This window comes from Eptesicus fuscus, chromosome 20 (genome assembly GCF_027574615.1).
Source record: "Eptesicus fuscus isolate TK198812 chromosome 20, DD_ASM_mEF_20220401, whole genome shotgun sequence".
In the NCBI taxonomy this organism is placed as follows: Eukaryota; Metazoa; Chordata; class Mammalia; order Chiroptera; family Vespertilionidae; genus Eptesicus; species Eptesicus fuscus.
Genome location: NC_072492.1, coordinates 2,671,948 through 2,683,959, shown reverse-complemented (window position 1 = coordinate 2,683,959; position 12,012 = coordinate 2,671,948). Strand labels below are relative to the sequence as shown.

Sequence of the window (12,012 nt, the reverse complement as noted above, 5' to 3'; positions counted from 1 at the left end):
GTGTTTGTTTCTGTGCATTAGTCAGATCTACTGTGTCTCCTGGTCATGGTAGGATAATTTTACGCAGTAAGTGTCCTATGGGCCCCGGGGCACAGCCTCCCTGGTCACCTTAGCAGGGTCCTCCACAAGTGTCCTTATGTGGCTTGTGTGTCCCTCCTGTTGTAGGTGAGCCTTGACTGCTGTTGGCCCCTCAGTGGGTAGGATTGGCCATGACTACAGTGTACAAGCTGCTGGGTTAGGGGTGACCCCACAGAAACGGAATTCACCTTAGCTGGCTCTAGTGCCTGCCAAGACCATCCTGAGGATGTGCCACTTGTGCTGTCCTGTGGTGGTCTAAGCTGGCCACCCTGTGTGTTGGTTCTGAGGTCTCGAGAGGGTCTCCAGTGCAGGTCAAGGTCAGCTGCTGCCTGTTACTGGCCCCAGGCTACCTGGTAGGAGCTACAAAGCAACCCACAAGTTGCTAACTGCTTGTGGCAGACCTAGAGGTGCATGGGAGAGTCCACACTGTGAACCAGTGCTGCTGCTACCAGTACCAGGCCTTGGGCTGCTTAGCCAAAGACCTAGGGCTCCTGACTCCTGCTGCCACCTGCCAGCTGCCGTGAGGCACAGCCACTGCAAGAGCCTCTGCTGGTACCTGAGTTGTGTGAGGTGGGTCACACAACTGAGTTGTGTTTACTAGGTCAATGCAAGTTTAGATTTGGCAGCAGTGCTGTGTTTGAGGCCACTTGGCAAAAGGCACTGGACACACCATGGCCTGGGGCCTGCGGAACTTGAGTTTTTTAAAAATATTTTATTGATTTTTTACAGAGAGGAAGAGAGGGATAGAGAGCTAGAAAATCAATGAGAGAGAAACATCGGTCAGCTGCCTCCTGCACACCCCCCACTTGGGATGTGTCCGCAACCCAGGTACATGCCCTTGACCAGAATTGAACCCGGGACCTTTCAGTCCGCAGGCCGACGCTCTATCCACTGAGCCAAACCGGTTTTGGCGGAACTTGAGTTTTTTAAGAAAAACTAGAGCGTGGGCCAAGGCTGGCTGTGTGGCACCGAAAGAGCCTCCAGCGGTGTGAGAATTGGGTGGGGCAGGATCTCAGGGGAGTCATTAGGATGGAGCCTGTGGTGTTTACCAGGCAGATTCAGATTTTTTTAAAAAGTTCTTTTTGAGGGGACGGCTCAACACAGGAAAAATGGTGCCGCTTTCTGGCTGTGTGCAAGGAAGTTTCAACAAAGACTTAACAGTGGTCGTCCTGTCCGGCTGGTGTGGCTCAGTGATTGAGCATCGACCTATGAACCAGGAGGTCACAGTTTGATTCCCAGTCAGGGCACATGCCTGGGTTGTAGGCTTGGTCCCCAGTGTGGGGTGGGCTGGAGGCAGCCAATCAATGATTCTCTCTCATCATTGATGTTTCTATCTCTCTCTTCCTCTCTGAAATCAATTAAAAATTTTTTTAAAAATAGTGGCTGTCCCTATAACTGTTGCAGAAGCCCCACACTCAGTTTTTCCCCGTATGTCTCTGGCGCCTCTTGAGCTGCTGGCCCTCCACCAGGGCAGGGCCCAGGGCGAGTGCCGGTGAGCAGGTGAGTCGGTGTTGGGGGCCTTTAGGAAGACACCAGCAACCTTCCGTCTCACCTGGAGGCATAGCATCTCTGCTGAGCTTCTTAGCCAGAGGTGGTTCCTGGCATCGTGCCCAGCTTGTGTGGGGCTGGGACCTCCTCTGCAGTTGAGATGTTCGTCCTGATTCTCAGCCACCACTTGTGCATGTGGGACCAGCCCGTTCGTGTCTTTGCCCCTTCTACCAGTCTCTTTGTGCCTTCTCTTTCAGTTCCTCAGTTATAGGACTTGTGTTCTACTTGTCTTCGGGCAGCTCTCCATGCTGATAGTTCTGTAATCTAGGTGTAAGTTTGATGTGGTCATGGGAAGAGGTGAGCACACTGTTTACCTACTTCGTCATCTTGACCAGATCTCTGGAAACAGCATTTTCACTCTGAGCTTGGGAATCCACAGATGCAAGGTGCCAACAGTGTACATTGCTCTGTAAGGCCCTGAAGGACTATGGATTTTGTTATTGGCAGGGGTCACCCCAATGAAAGAGACAAGTGTATTGAGGGTTATTTTTCAAATACGTTTTATTGATTTTTAGAGAGAGAGAGGAAGGGAGAGGGATAGAGAGATCGAAATATTGGTGAGAGAGGAACATCATTGATTGGCTGCCTTCTTCACGCCCCCCACTGGGGATCAAGCCCACAATCCAGGTGTGTGCCCTGACGGTGAATTGAACCAGCGACTTCTTGGTTCCTTGATACTCATCCCAGGATGAGCAGAGCCACCCCGGCCAGGCAGTATTCCATAATTTTTAAACCAAAGGGATTTATTTTATTTCAAGATGTTAAAAAGACACAAAGTGTCATTTAACATGCCTTTAAGATAATTTTGAAACCATAATATTTAATTTGTTCCAAGTGTTAATGTTATTTTTAGCTTCTTTATCTTAATTTCATATGGAAAGGTTATGTAGAACATATTCTAGAGTTGTATGGATGATTTGAGTTTCAAGGAATTATACTTGTGACTTTTATTTTTTTAACTTTTATTTATTGACTAGCTTTCCCGTTGCAGGAAAATTCCTGCAATGGGATTTCCTGCTGCACTCTACCCCGCCTCCGTTCCTTCCTTGCCGCCCGCCTCGCCTTCTCCTCCGGCCCGCCCGCGTTTCCCTTAACCCCCGGCCCCGCCCCCACCCCGCCCTTGTCACCGGCCCCGCCTTCTCCTCCAGCCCGCCCGCGTTTCCCTTTGCCCCCGGCCCCGCCCCCGCCCCGCCCTTGTCACCGGCCCCGCCTTCTCCAGCCTGCCCACGTTTCCCTTCGGCCCCGGCCCCGCCTCCGTTCCGCCCTTGCTGCCCGCCCTGCCTTCTCCTCCAGCCCGCCTTCGTTTCCCTTCGCCTACGGCCCTGACTTCGCTCCTCCCTTCTCCTCCCCCCGCCCCCCTGGCTTGCTTGCTTCTTCGAAGCTTTACTCCCCTTTGCAGCTCTTGGCTTCTTTCGACACTGTCTTGATATGCAAATTAGCCGCCATCTTTGTTGGGGCAATTTGCATACTCGTCCTGATTGGTTGGTGGGCGTGGCTTGGCTGGTGGGCGTGGCTTAGGTGTAGCGAAGGTGCGGTCAATTTGCATGTTTGTCTATTATTAGATTAGATTTATTTTAGAGAGCGAGAAAGGGAGGGAGGGAGCTGGGAGAGAGAAACATCAATTTGTTGTTCCATTTATTCATTGGTTGATTTTTGTATATGCTCTGACTGAGGATCAAACTGTAACCTTGGCATATCAGGACAGCACTCTAACCAACTGAGCTACCTGGCCAGGGCTACTTGTGTCTTTTAGATTCATTGCAATAAGAAGTTTGTATTTGTGTGCTGACTCTGTTTGAGTACTTATCTAAAGGCTTCATTATTAAATGTGCTGTCCTGTTGGATTGTCGCAGAAATCCAACGTGGTTGGTCTGTCTTCAGCTTTATATGGATGTGGGCTGGGCACGGGGGGATCACCTTCCAGGGTCACACAGAGAGCGTGAGCAAAGGCACCCCGACTCCAAACCAAGCTGTTAGTTAAGCATCACACAATCCAGCGTACATCTAGAAACACTGCAGTGTTCATTTACTGGATAACGACTATCCTCAGAAATAACATTCCTGTTACCTTTTTATAGCAGTGAAAACAGGTTAAAACATTGCTTCTTAAAGGTGTCTTTAGTTATGAAAGATTCTGTGATGGGACAGGAGTGTGAGTCAGGAGGGAGGTTAAAGGAGACGGATGTGGGAACACAACAGACTCCTGACAGATCTAAGTGGCAGTAATGGCCAAGTCTCTCCATTCAAGGATTTCACCTGTTTTAAGTTTGTGCTCATAAAATGGTTGGAATTAAATGTGGACATTGACCCAGATATTTGACTAAAATGAAGGGGAACTTATTTTTTGGCTTGTAGAGGGGACTCACATTTGTTGAGCACCTGTTATATTGAGGGAAATGAGAAAGGAAAAACAAAAATGAACACCAGTGAAAACAAGATGCAAATGTAAATCAGTTCCCTTTACAACAAACTAATTAAAACTTTTGAGATATTTAGTATCTCTTCAGAGCCTTAAATTACTAAAGTAAAAGAAAGGGGAGAAAATTTGAATCCAGGTTCTTCCATGGTCTCCTTAGCAACTCACTTCTATTGCCGGCATGTACAGATGGTATTTGATTTTTTTGTTGTTAAATATTTATGCGACTCCTTTCCTATCAGCTAAAGGAACTCTCAGTGAAGATACCATCAGAGTGTTTCTGCATCAGATTGCCGCTGCCATGCGAATTCTGCACGGCAAAGGCATCATCCACAGGGATCTCAAGCCACAGAACATCTTGCTGTCTTACGCCAATCGCAGGAAGTCCGGTGTCAGTGGTATTCGCATCAAAATAGGTAAATGGCTGTGTATTGTTTCATGCAAAGAACATTTTTGAGACTCAGTGTTTTTAGATAATTATAGTTCAGCTTTGTTAGAATGAGTGAGTTTGTTGATGCACTTTGAAAGTTTTTATTGAGTTCAGTGAGGTATGAGATAGTGAATACTTTACATTATTGGCAGCATATGCTAAATTTTGGACAGGGGGCTCAGGTTAGGAATTCCAATAGGAAATCCTCCTCCTCATCCGAGGGAAGCTGAAATACTGCAGTTGTTGGTGGCAAAGTTATAATCCAGTTCTACAATTCATGGAATTTTAACATAAGAAATCTAAGAGGCCCTGACCGGTTTGGCTCAGTGGATAGAATGTCGGCCTGCGGACTGAAGGGTCCCAGGTTCGATTCCGGTCAAGGGCATGTACCTTGGTTGCGGGCACATCCCCAGTAGGAGGTGTGCAAGAGGCGGCTGATCGATGTTTCTCTCCCATCGATGTTTCTAACTCTCTATCTCTCTCCCTTCCTCTCTGTAAAAAAAATCAATAAAATATATTTAAAAAGAAGAAGAAGAAGAAATCTAAGAGACCCTTTAGTTCAGCCTTCTTATTTGGCAGGTTTTTTAGTGCTCTTGTATCTCAAAATTATTTGAAGCAGTTTGTAATGCTAGATTTTTTTAAAACCATTTTTTATGGTTTTTAGAAAAATAATTTCTTAGCAATATTTTAAAATGTTCTAATGTTATATTGGTTGCATCTAATGTCTGCTGGACAAAAACAGTTCAAATTCTACACCTGGTATTGATATTTAATGAGAGCTATGTTAATGAATTATTTATTATAATTAGCATTTTCCCTTGCAAAGCTTGGTGCTTTCTCCTTGGTTACAAAACTGGCAGAGCACTGACTTGTACAATTGCTGACTACTACTATTTCTTAGTTTGTCAAAATTGAAGTAGCTACTTTTTCTTTGGTAAACAGTCTTATTCAATGGCTGTTAATTTTTTTGTGTGCCCTCTTGTCTCCTGAAGAATTACATGATCTGTGTTAAGTGTGAGCAAAAGTATCATCTGTTTTTCTCCTTTTTATTTTGTGAAATAGCGGATTTTGGTTTTGCTCGTTACCTACATAGTAACATGATGGCTGCAACACTGTGCGGATCCCCAATGTACATGGTGAGTGAGTGTCCATGTTCTTGTGTGTTTACAGCCATAGCATAGTAAGTATAACGCTTGTTCCCAAGTAGGATATCAATTTTTAGAATCTGAATTGTTATTTATGCCACTTACATCAATTATGCTACTGATAATGCTATAATACAGACACCTTTTGCTTTGGCACAGTGGACTGTAAAAGTTAGTTCTCTTTGCCCATTGGTTTTAATTTTGTCTTTTAATTAGTTATTGACCTGGCCAGTGTGACTCGGTTGAACGCCGTCCTGTGCACCAAAATGTCACAGGTTCCATTCCTGTCAGGGCACATGTGGGGTTTCAGGCTTCATTCCCAGTAGGGGGTATGCAGCAGGCAACCCATCAGTATACCTCTCATTGATGTTTCTCTCTCTCTCCCTTTCTCTCACTTCCTTTCTCTCTAAAATCAATCAAAAAATATTTTAAAGTAAGTTAAAAATTAATTATTGTGGTAGAAATTTCCTACTAGATTAAATTGAAAATAAAAATTGATGAAGTATCGTCATGCCATACTTGATGTGTAATATTAGGAATACTTACAAAACATCTTTTGGGGCATCTCTTCAGCTATAGGATACATTAATTTTTTGCATGTTGTCTTTCTTGTTGAGATCCCTATATTGTAGAAGCTTTTTTACTCAGTGTCACAATTAAAGCCGAACAATCTTAGCTTTCCTCTTTATTCTTTCACTAGTGGCCCGATGCATGAAATTCGTGCATATTAAAAGGGAATTAATTAGAGGAAATATTTTAATATTGCTATTTGCCCTTTCTCTATAATAGAAGTGTCAGAGATGAAGGAAAATTAGTAAAATGTATATGAAAATCTTCCTCCTTGTCAGAGTCTGGGGTGCACCGCGGGACCCAGAGTCAAGTCCCCACCCTTGAAATCACACGAGACCCAGACCCGATTGGCCCCACCCCCATTGGGCGAGATCCAGACTCTGCTGGCCCCAACTCCATCAAGCTCTGCCAGGCGGGGGGTGCAGCCTCAGGTCCCCCACCTTGGTGCTGTGCATGGGGCACTGCCTCACGTCCCCCGGTGCACCCTACTGTCCCCCAGCCCGGCGCCGGCGCAGGGGGCATGGCCTGAGGTTCCCCATCAAGCCCCTCTAGGCAGGGGGCGCAGCCTCAGGTCCCCCACCCTGGCCTGGTGCCATGCAGCCTCAGGTCCCTGCTGATCGCTCGTTACAGCTTGTTACGGGAACCCCGCCTTCGCTGTGGGTGCAGCCATCTTGTGACGGCATTACGACGTGAGGATCAATTTGCATATTACCTCTTTATTATATAGGATATGCATATTGCTAGGTCTGATGGGGTTAGGCTAGAAACTTATAAACTAATGTGAAGTATTAAGCCTAGAAATATCCTGCGTAGTAAATAAATGTACCTGTTTCAATTCTAAGTTTAACCCTTTGCACTCGCTTGTTTCTTTCTCGATTCCTTTATTCTAATGCTAACTGTGTCGAGTCACACTCGACATCCAAGTGCAAAAGGTTAAAATGGATTTATTTCTAATTAGGATTTTGTCTCATCTAAAATCAGCTTTGAAATCAAGGGAACTAGTAATCAAAGTTCAAAAAAAAATTTACATTAGATTTACTTCTTGATCATAATTTTGCTGCTTATATACAAAATTATTAATTTAATATAATTTAGAAGTTATTTTGCACTTGTTGAGTATGAAATTAGTCCAGCCTTGGGTTAATAGCTTTAAGGGTAGAGAGAGTGCTTAAGCTGATTTTTAAAGGAAATTGACTCAATAAGAAATTTACAAGGGACAATAAAAATGTTATGCCTGGAAAATAAAATTTCACTATCTTTAATATATTTCACATTTCTGTTTAATGATTGATGGTATTTTTAAAAAGCAGCATCTAATGAGAAGTGAGAAAATACCTATAGCAAAGCAGCAGAGAAATAAATGCCTTTGTTTTTAAGATAATTTTATTGTGTTTTTGTAGTACAGTTTTTCTGTTATTTTAAAAGCTTTCAAGTGACAGAAGAAAAGGAATAGTATAGCAAACACTTGTGTTCCTACCATCTATATTTAACAAAGTTAACATTTGCCATGTTTGCCTTGAAGTAAAATATTTCAGAGACGGTCCAAGTTCCTATTGTACCTCTCCCTTTTCCCATGACCCACACTTCTCTCCTCCCCCAGAAGTAACCTCTATCCTGTAATTATTGTGTGTGTTTCTTTATTATTTTAGTACTCTTACTGTATTTCATAATATATAGAAACTAGAGGCCCGGTGCAAGAAATTCGTGCACGGGGGTGTGGGGGGGTGTCCCTCAGCCCAGCCTGCACCCTCTCCAATCTGGGACCCCTCGAGGGATGTCCGACTGCCCGTTTAGGCTGGATCGGGCGTAAAAGGGCAGTCGGACATCCCTCTCACAATCCAGGACTGCTGGCTCCCAACCGCCTGCCTACCTGCCTGATTGCACCTAACCACTTCTGCCTGCCAGCCTGATCACCCCCTAACCACTCCCCTGCCAGCCTGATGGATGCCTAACTGCCACCCTGCTGGGCCGATTGCTCCTAACTGCCCTCCCCTGCTGGCCTGGTTGCCCCCAACTGCCCTCCCCTGCTGGCCTGGTTGCCCCCAACTGCCCTCCCCTGCAGGCCTGGTCACCCCTAACTGCCCTCCCCTGCAGGCCTGGTTGCCTCCAACTGCCCTCCCCTGCTGGCCCAGTCACCCCTAACTGCCCTCCCCTGCCAGCCTGGTCCCCCCCAACTGCCCTCCCCTGCAGGCCTGATTCCCCCCAACAGCTCTCCCCTGCTAGCCTGGTCCCCCCCAACTGCCCTCCCCTGCAGGCCTGGTCACCCACAACTGCCCTCCCCTGCAGGCCATCTTGTGGTGGCCATCTTGTGTCCACATGGGGGCGGCCATCTTGTGTGTTGGAGTGACAGTCAATTTGCATATTACCTCTTTATTATACAGGATGCTTGTTTCTACAACTTTTTTTCATGCAACATTGTTTTTGAGATTTACCAGTAAATGTCAGTGTAAGAAAGTAGTTCTGTATTCATTACAGTTTCATTTTAATTAGGAAAATATCACAATGTTTTATGTTTATTTTAGTAGTTTTTTTCCAGTTAATTAATATGTGAATATTAATTATGTAAATAAAATAATGCTCTCTCTTGAACTTTCTTACTACAGGCTCCTGAGGTTATTATGTCTCAACATTATGATGCTAAGGCAGACTTGTGGAGCATAGGAACAGTAATATACCAATGCCTAGTTGGAAAACCACCTTTTCAGGTACCCTGACTTTTTCTTATGTGCTCAGTTTTGGGATCTTCTCATTTTGCATTTGCCTTTGCCTTATAAAATGGAGAATACTTTGAAAGCAGTGTTTTTGATTCCTTTGTGACTTATTTTGATTTAGTTACAGGCAAAAACTACTGTAGTGAGCCAAAACATTTTTTATTTTTTATCTGCCTTTCCTTTGTAGTTGGACTGAGCCTGTTATAGGTTTTCCAGGGTATTGAAAACTAGTGGGTATGAATTGTGATGTCAGCGTTTCCTGCTTAAAAGCCTGGTTTTGGGGTCTTGGAATCCAAGTAGGGGCTAGGGCTAGCCTGGGAATACCCCTGGGAACTGTCCACAGATAGCTATTCCTATCACTGCTGGCTCAGAGAGAGATAGTTGTTTAGGTTTTATGGAAATTATTTTGGGTCTGTCTCCCTTTCCTCCTTTGCCCTAACATCATGTATAAAAGAGGCCCTCTAGAATGTATTCATGAGGATTCCTCTTGAGTTCATATTGCATAATTGCATAGAGGTTTTTTAAATCTGAATACTGGATCAAAGTGAACTTACTAGTCTAAGATGGTATTTAAAACTCAGTGACACAGCCAGGTCAGGCAGTTAATTTTCAGATTCAGTTTTTCTGCACAAGCAGCTTCCCTAATGCGGCAGCTCTTTCTGGGAGGGTGCTGCTTGCTCCTGTGGAGAGACGGAAGAGTAGTAGTGGGATTCTTAGTTCTCTTCCTGGAATCCCTTGAAGGTCTTAAGGTTAAAATACACCCTGATTTTACATAGTAACAGTGTACCTGTTGGACAGGCCATGAATATTAGTTCTAAACCTCTAGAATAGGGGTTCTTAATCTTTTCTAAGTTTCAGGCCTCTTGAGTGTTTGACCTCAGTGTCCAGATATGTAGAATTTGCATATCATTTCAGAGTTTTATTAAGTTCCTGGTGGCATCTATGGCTTGTTCAACAATCTACGGCTTCCAAGTCAGAATCTATGTTCTGTAGCAAGAATGTAAACATATATCATATGATTTAGAATTTTTGCCCCTGTTATTTAGTAAATTAAACCTTTATTTTTTTTAAACAGGCCAATAGTCCTCAAGACTTAAGGATGTTTTATGAAAAACACAGAAGCTTAATGCCTAGGTATGTTTCATTACACTGAGCTTTACTTTTTGTTAATACAATTAATACAGTGTTATTTATTTGAACTTTCTGTTTTATGTATTGCCATTATTGAGCCTTTTTTCAATGACAATGAGAGCATTTGTTATAACAGGAAATTAGAAAATTACTAGTGCATCATAGGTGCCTGTGTAGTGCTGTATCATTTTTCTTTCTTTTTTATATTTAAAAGAAAAACTATGGGCCTGGCCTATGTGGCTCAGTTGGTTGAGTGGCATCTCATGCACCTAGAGGTCTCCGGTTTGATTCTGGTCAGGGCATGTGCTTGAGTTGTAGGCTCGATCCCCAGTGTGGGGCATGCAGGAGGCAGAGGATCAATGTTTCTCTGTCATCATTGATGCTTCTGTCTCTCTCCCCCTCTCCCTTCCTCTCTGAAATCAATAAAACATACTTTGCTCAGCTGGTGTAGCTCAGTGGTTGAGCATCGACCTATAAACCAGTCAGTCGGTTTAATTTTCCTGGTCAGGGCATATGCCCAGGTTGTGGGCTCAATCCCCAGAAGGGGGCATGCAGAAGGCTGCTGATCAGTGGGATCTCTGTCTCATAATTGATGTTTCTATCTCTCTCTCTCCCTCTCCCTTTTCTGAAATCAATAAGAATATATTTAGCACTTACTGGTTCCTGGGTTCGATTCTGGTCAAGGGCACATGCCTGGGTTGGTTGCCAATAGGGAGCATGCAGGAGGCAGCTGATCAATGGGATCGCTCTCTCATCATTGATTTTTCTATCTCTCTCTCCGTCTCCCTTCCTCTCTGAAGTAAAAAATTTAAATATATGTATATAAAGTAATATATTTAAAAAACAATACAACATATTTTAAAAAAGAAAAGAAAAACTATGGAAGTTATATTTGTTCTGTGAGAGGAAGGAGATGCAAACAGAATAGATGTACATAAAGTAGAAAATAAATTCCCTCTAGGCCTTCCCCGACTAGGAATAATGAGAGTTTGCTATGTATTCTTCTAAATCTTTCTTGTGCAAGTTCCTTTTGCACGTTTGAATGCTTGTTTTGTATATATTTACATATACATGTATAGTTCAGTATTAATTACATCATATTTTGCAAATTGTCCAACTTTTTCTACTCTACAGTATAGCATAGACATTGTTCAGCCACTACTGCATTCTTTAAAATGGCTACACAGAGTCTCATAGTTATATATAATATCAGATTTTGTTTGATCAGATGCTTGTTTTTATTTTCTGGTTACTACAAATAGGCATTAGGGGGGGGGCACAAAGAGGGAGAGTGTTTCTTTCGGATGGACCCCTAAAATGGACCTGTTGGACTGAAGGTACGCTCTCCCAATTGGCTGCTCCTAGCTTATACAGCACAGAGTGCGCCTTCCCCACACTTACCAAGGTGGGAGGCCATCACCCTGCTGCCTCACAAATGGGAAGGACAGATGGCTATAACGTACTTCGCATTATTCTCTGTAGTAGTGAGGTTGACTCTTTTTTATTTGTTTAATGTCCTTTTTGTAGTTTTATTCTGTGAATTGCATATTTCTATTATTCCTTTTTTAGTTGCCTTGTCTTTTTCTTGTTGGATTTCAGGAAGCTGTATTATTTCTCACTCATGTCTATTTAAGCTCTGCCTTTTCCAGACGAATTGGAGGTAGCTCTTTTTTTTAATAGAGAACTCTATAGTAACTGTTAGTCTCAGGTTGCAGTTGTGTTAAAACTCAAGATTGCCTATGCTTGTGAAGTGCTTTATTCATGTAGATATTCCAGCATACCGCAGGAGTGAGCACATAACAGGACTCATTCTCAAAGACAGTTCCTTACTGTATTTTTTTCCTTTGAGGATTGAGGCTTTACTACAGTACTGGTATGAGATGTAGTGTTTGTGAAATCGCATATACATTTTTTATCACATTTAAGGCAAAAGTCGCGTAGTTAATGTAGTATATAAACTCACCACTTAGGTTGTGTGTTTTT

At 43.5% G+C, this 12,012-nt stretch overlaps 1 protein-coding gene across 2 annotated transcripts in view; it reads left to right on the top strand.

Annotated features, from left to right (window-relative positions):
- The window catches only part of ULK2 (unc-51 like autophagy activating kinase 2), a 129,180-nt gene that overhangs the window by 44,014 nt on the left and 73,154 nt on the right, over positions 1-12,012 (top strand). For both annotated transcript variants that reach the window (XM_054709924.1, XM_054709923.1), the window contains exons 6-9: positions 4,285-4,458; positions 5,535-5,608; positions 8,791-8,892; positions 9,974-10,032. In XM_054709924.1, coding sequence (XP_054565899.1) covers positions 4,285-4,458; positions 5,535-5,608; positions 8,791-8,892; positions 9,974-10,032 — 409 coding nt within the window. The remainder of the gene's footprint in view (positions 1-4,284; positions 4,459-5,534; positions 5,609-8,790; positions 8,893-9,973; positions 10,033-12,012) is intronic.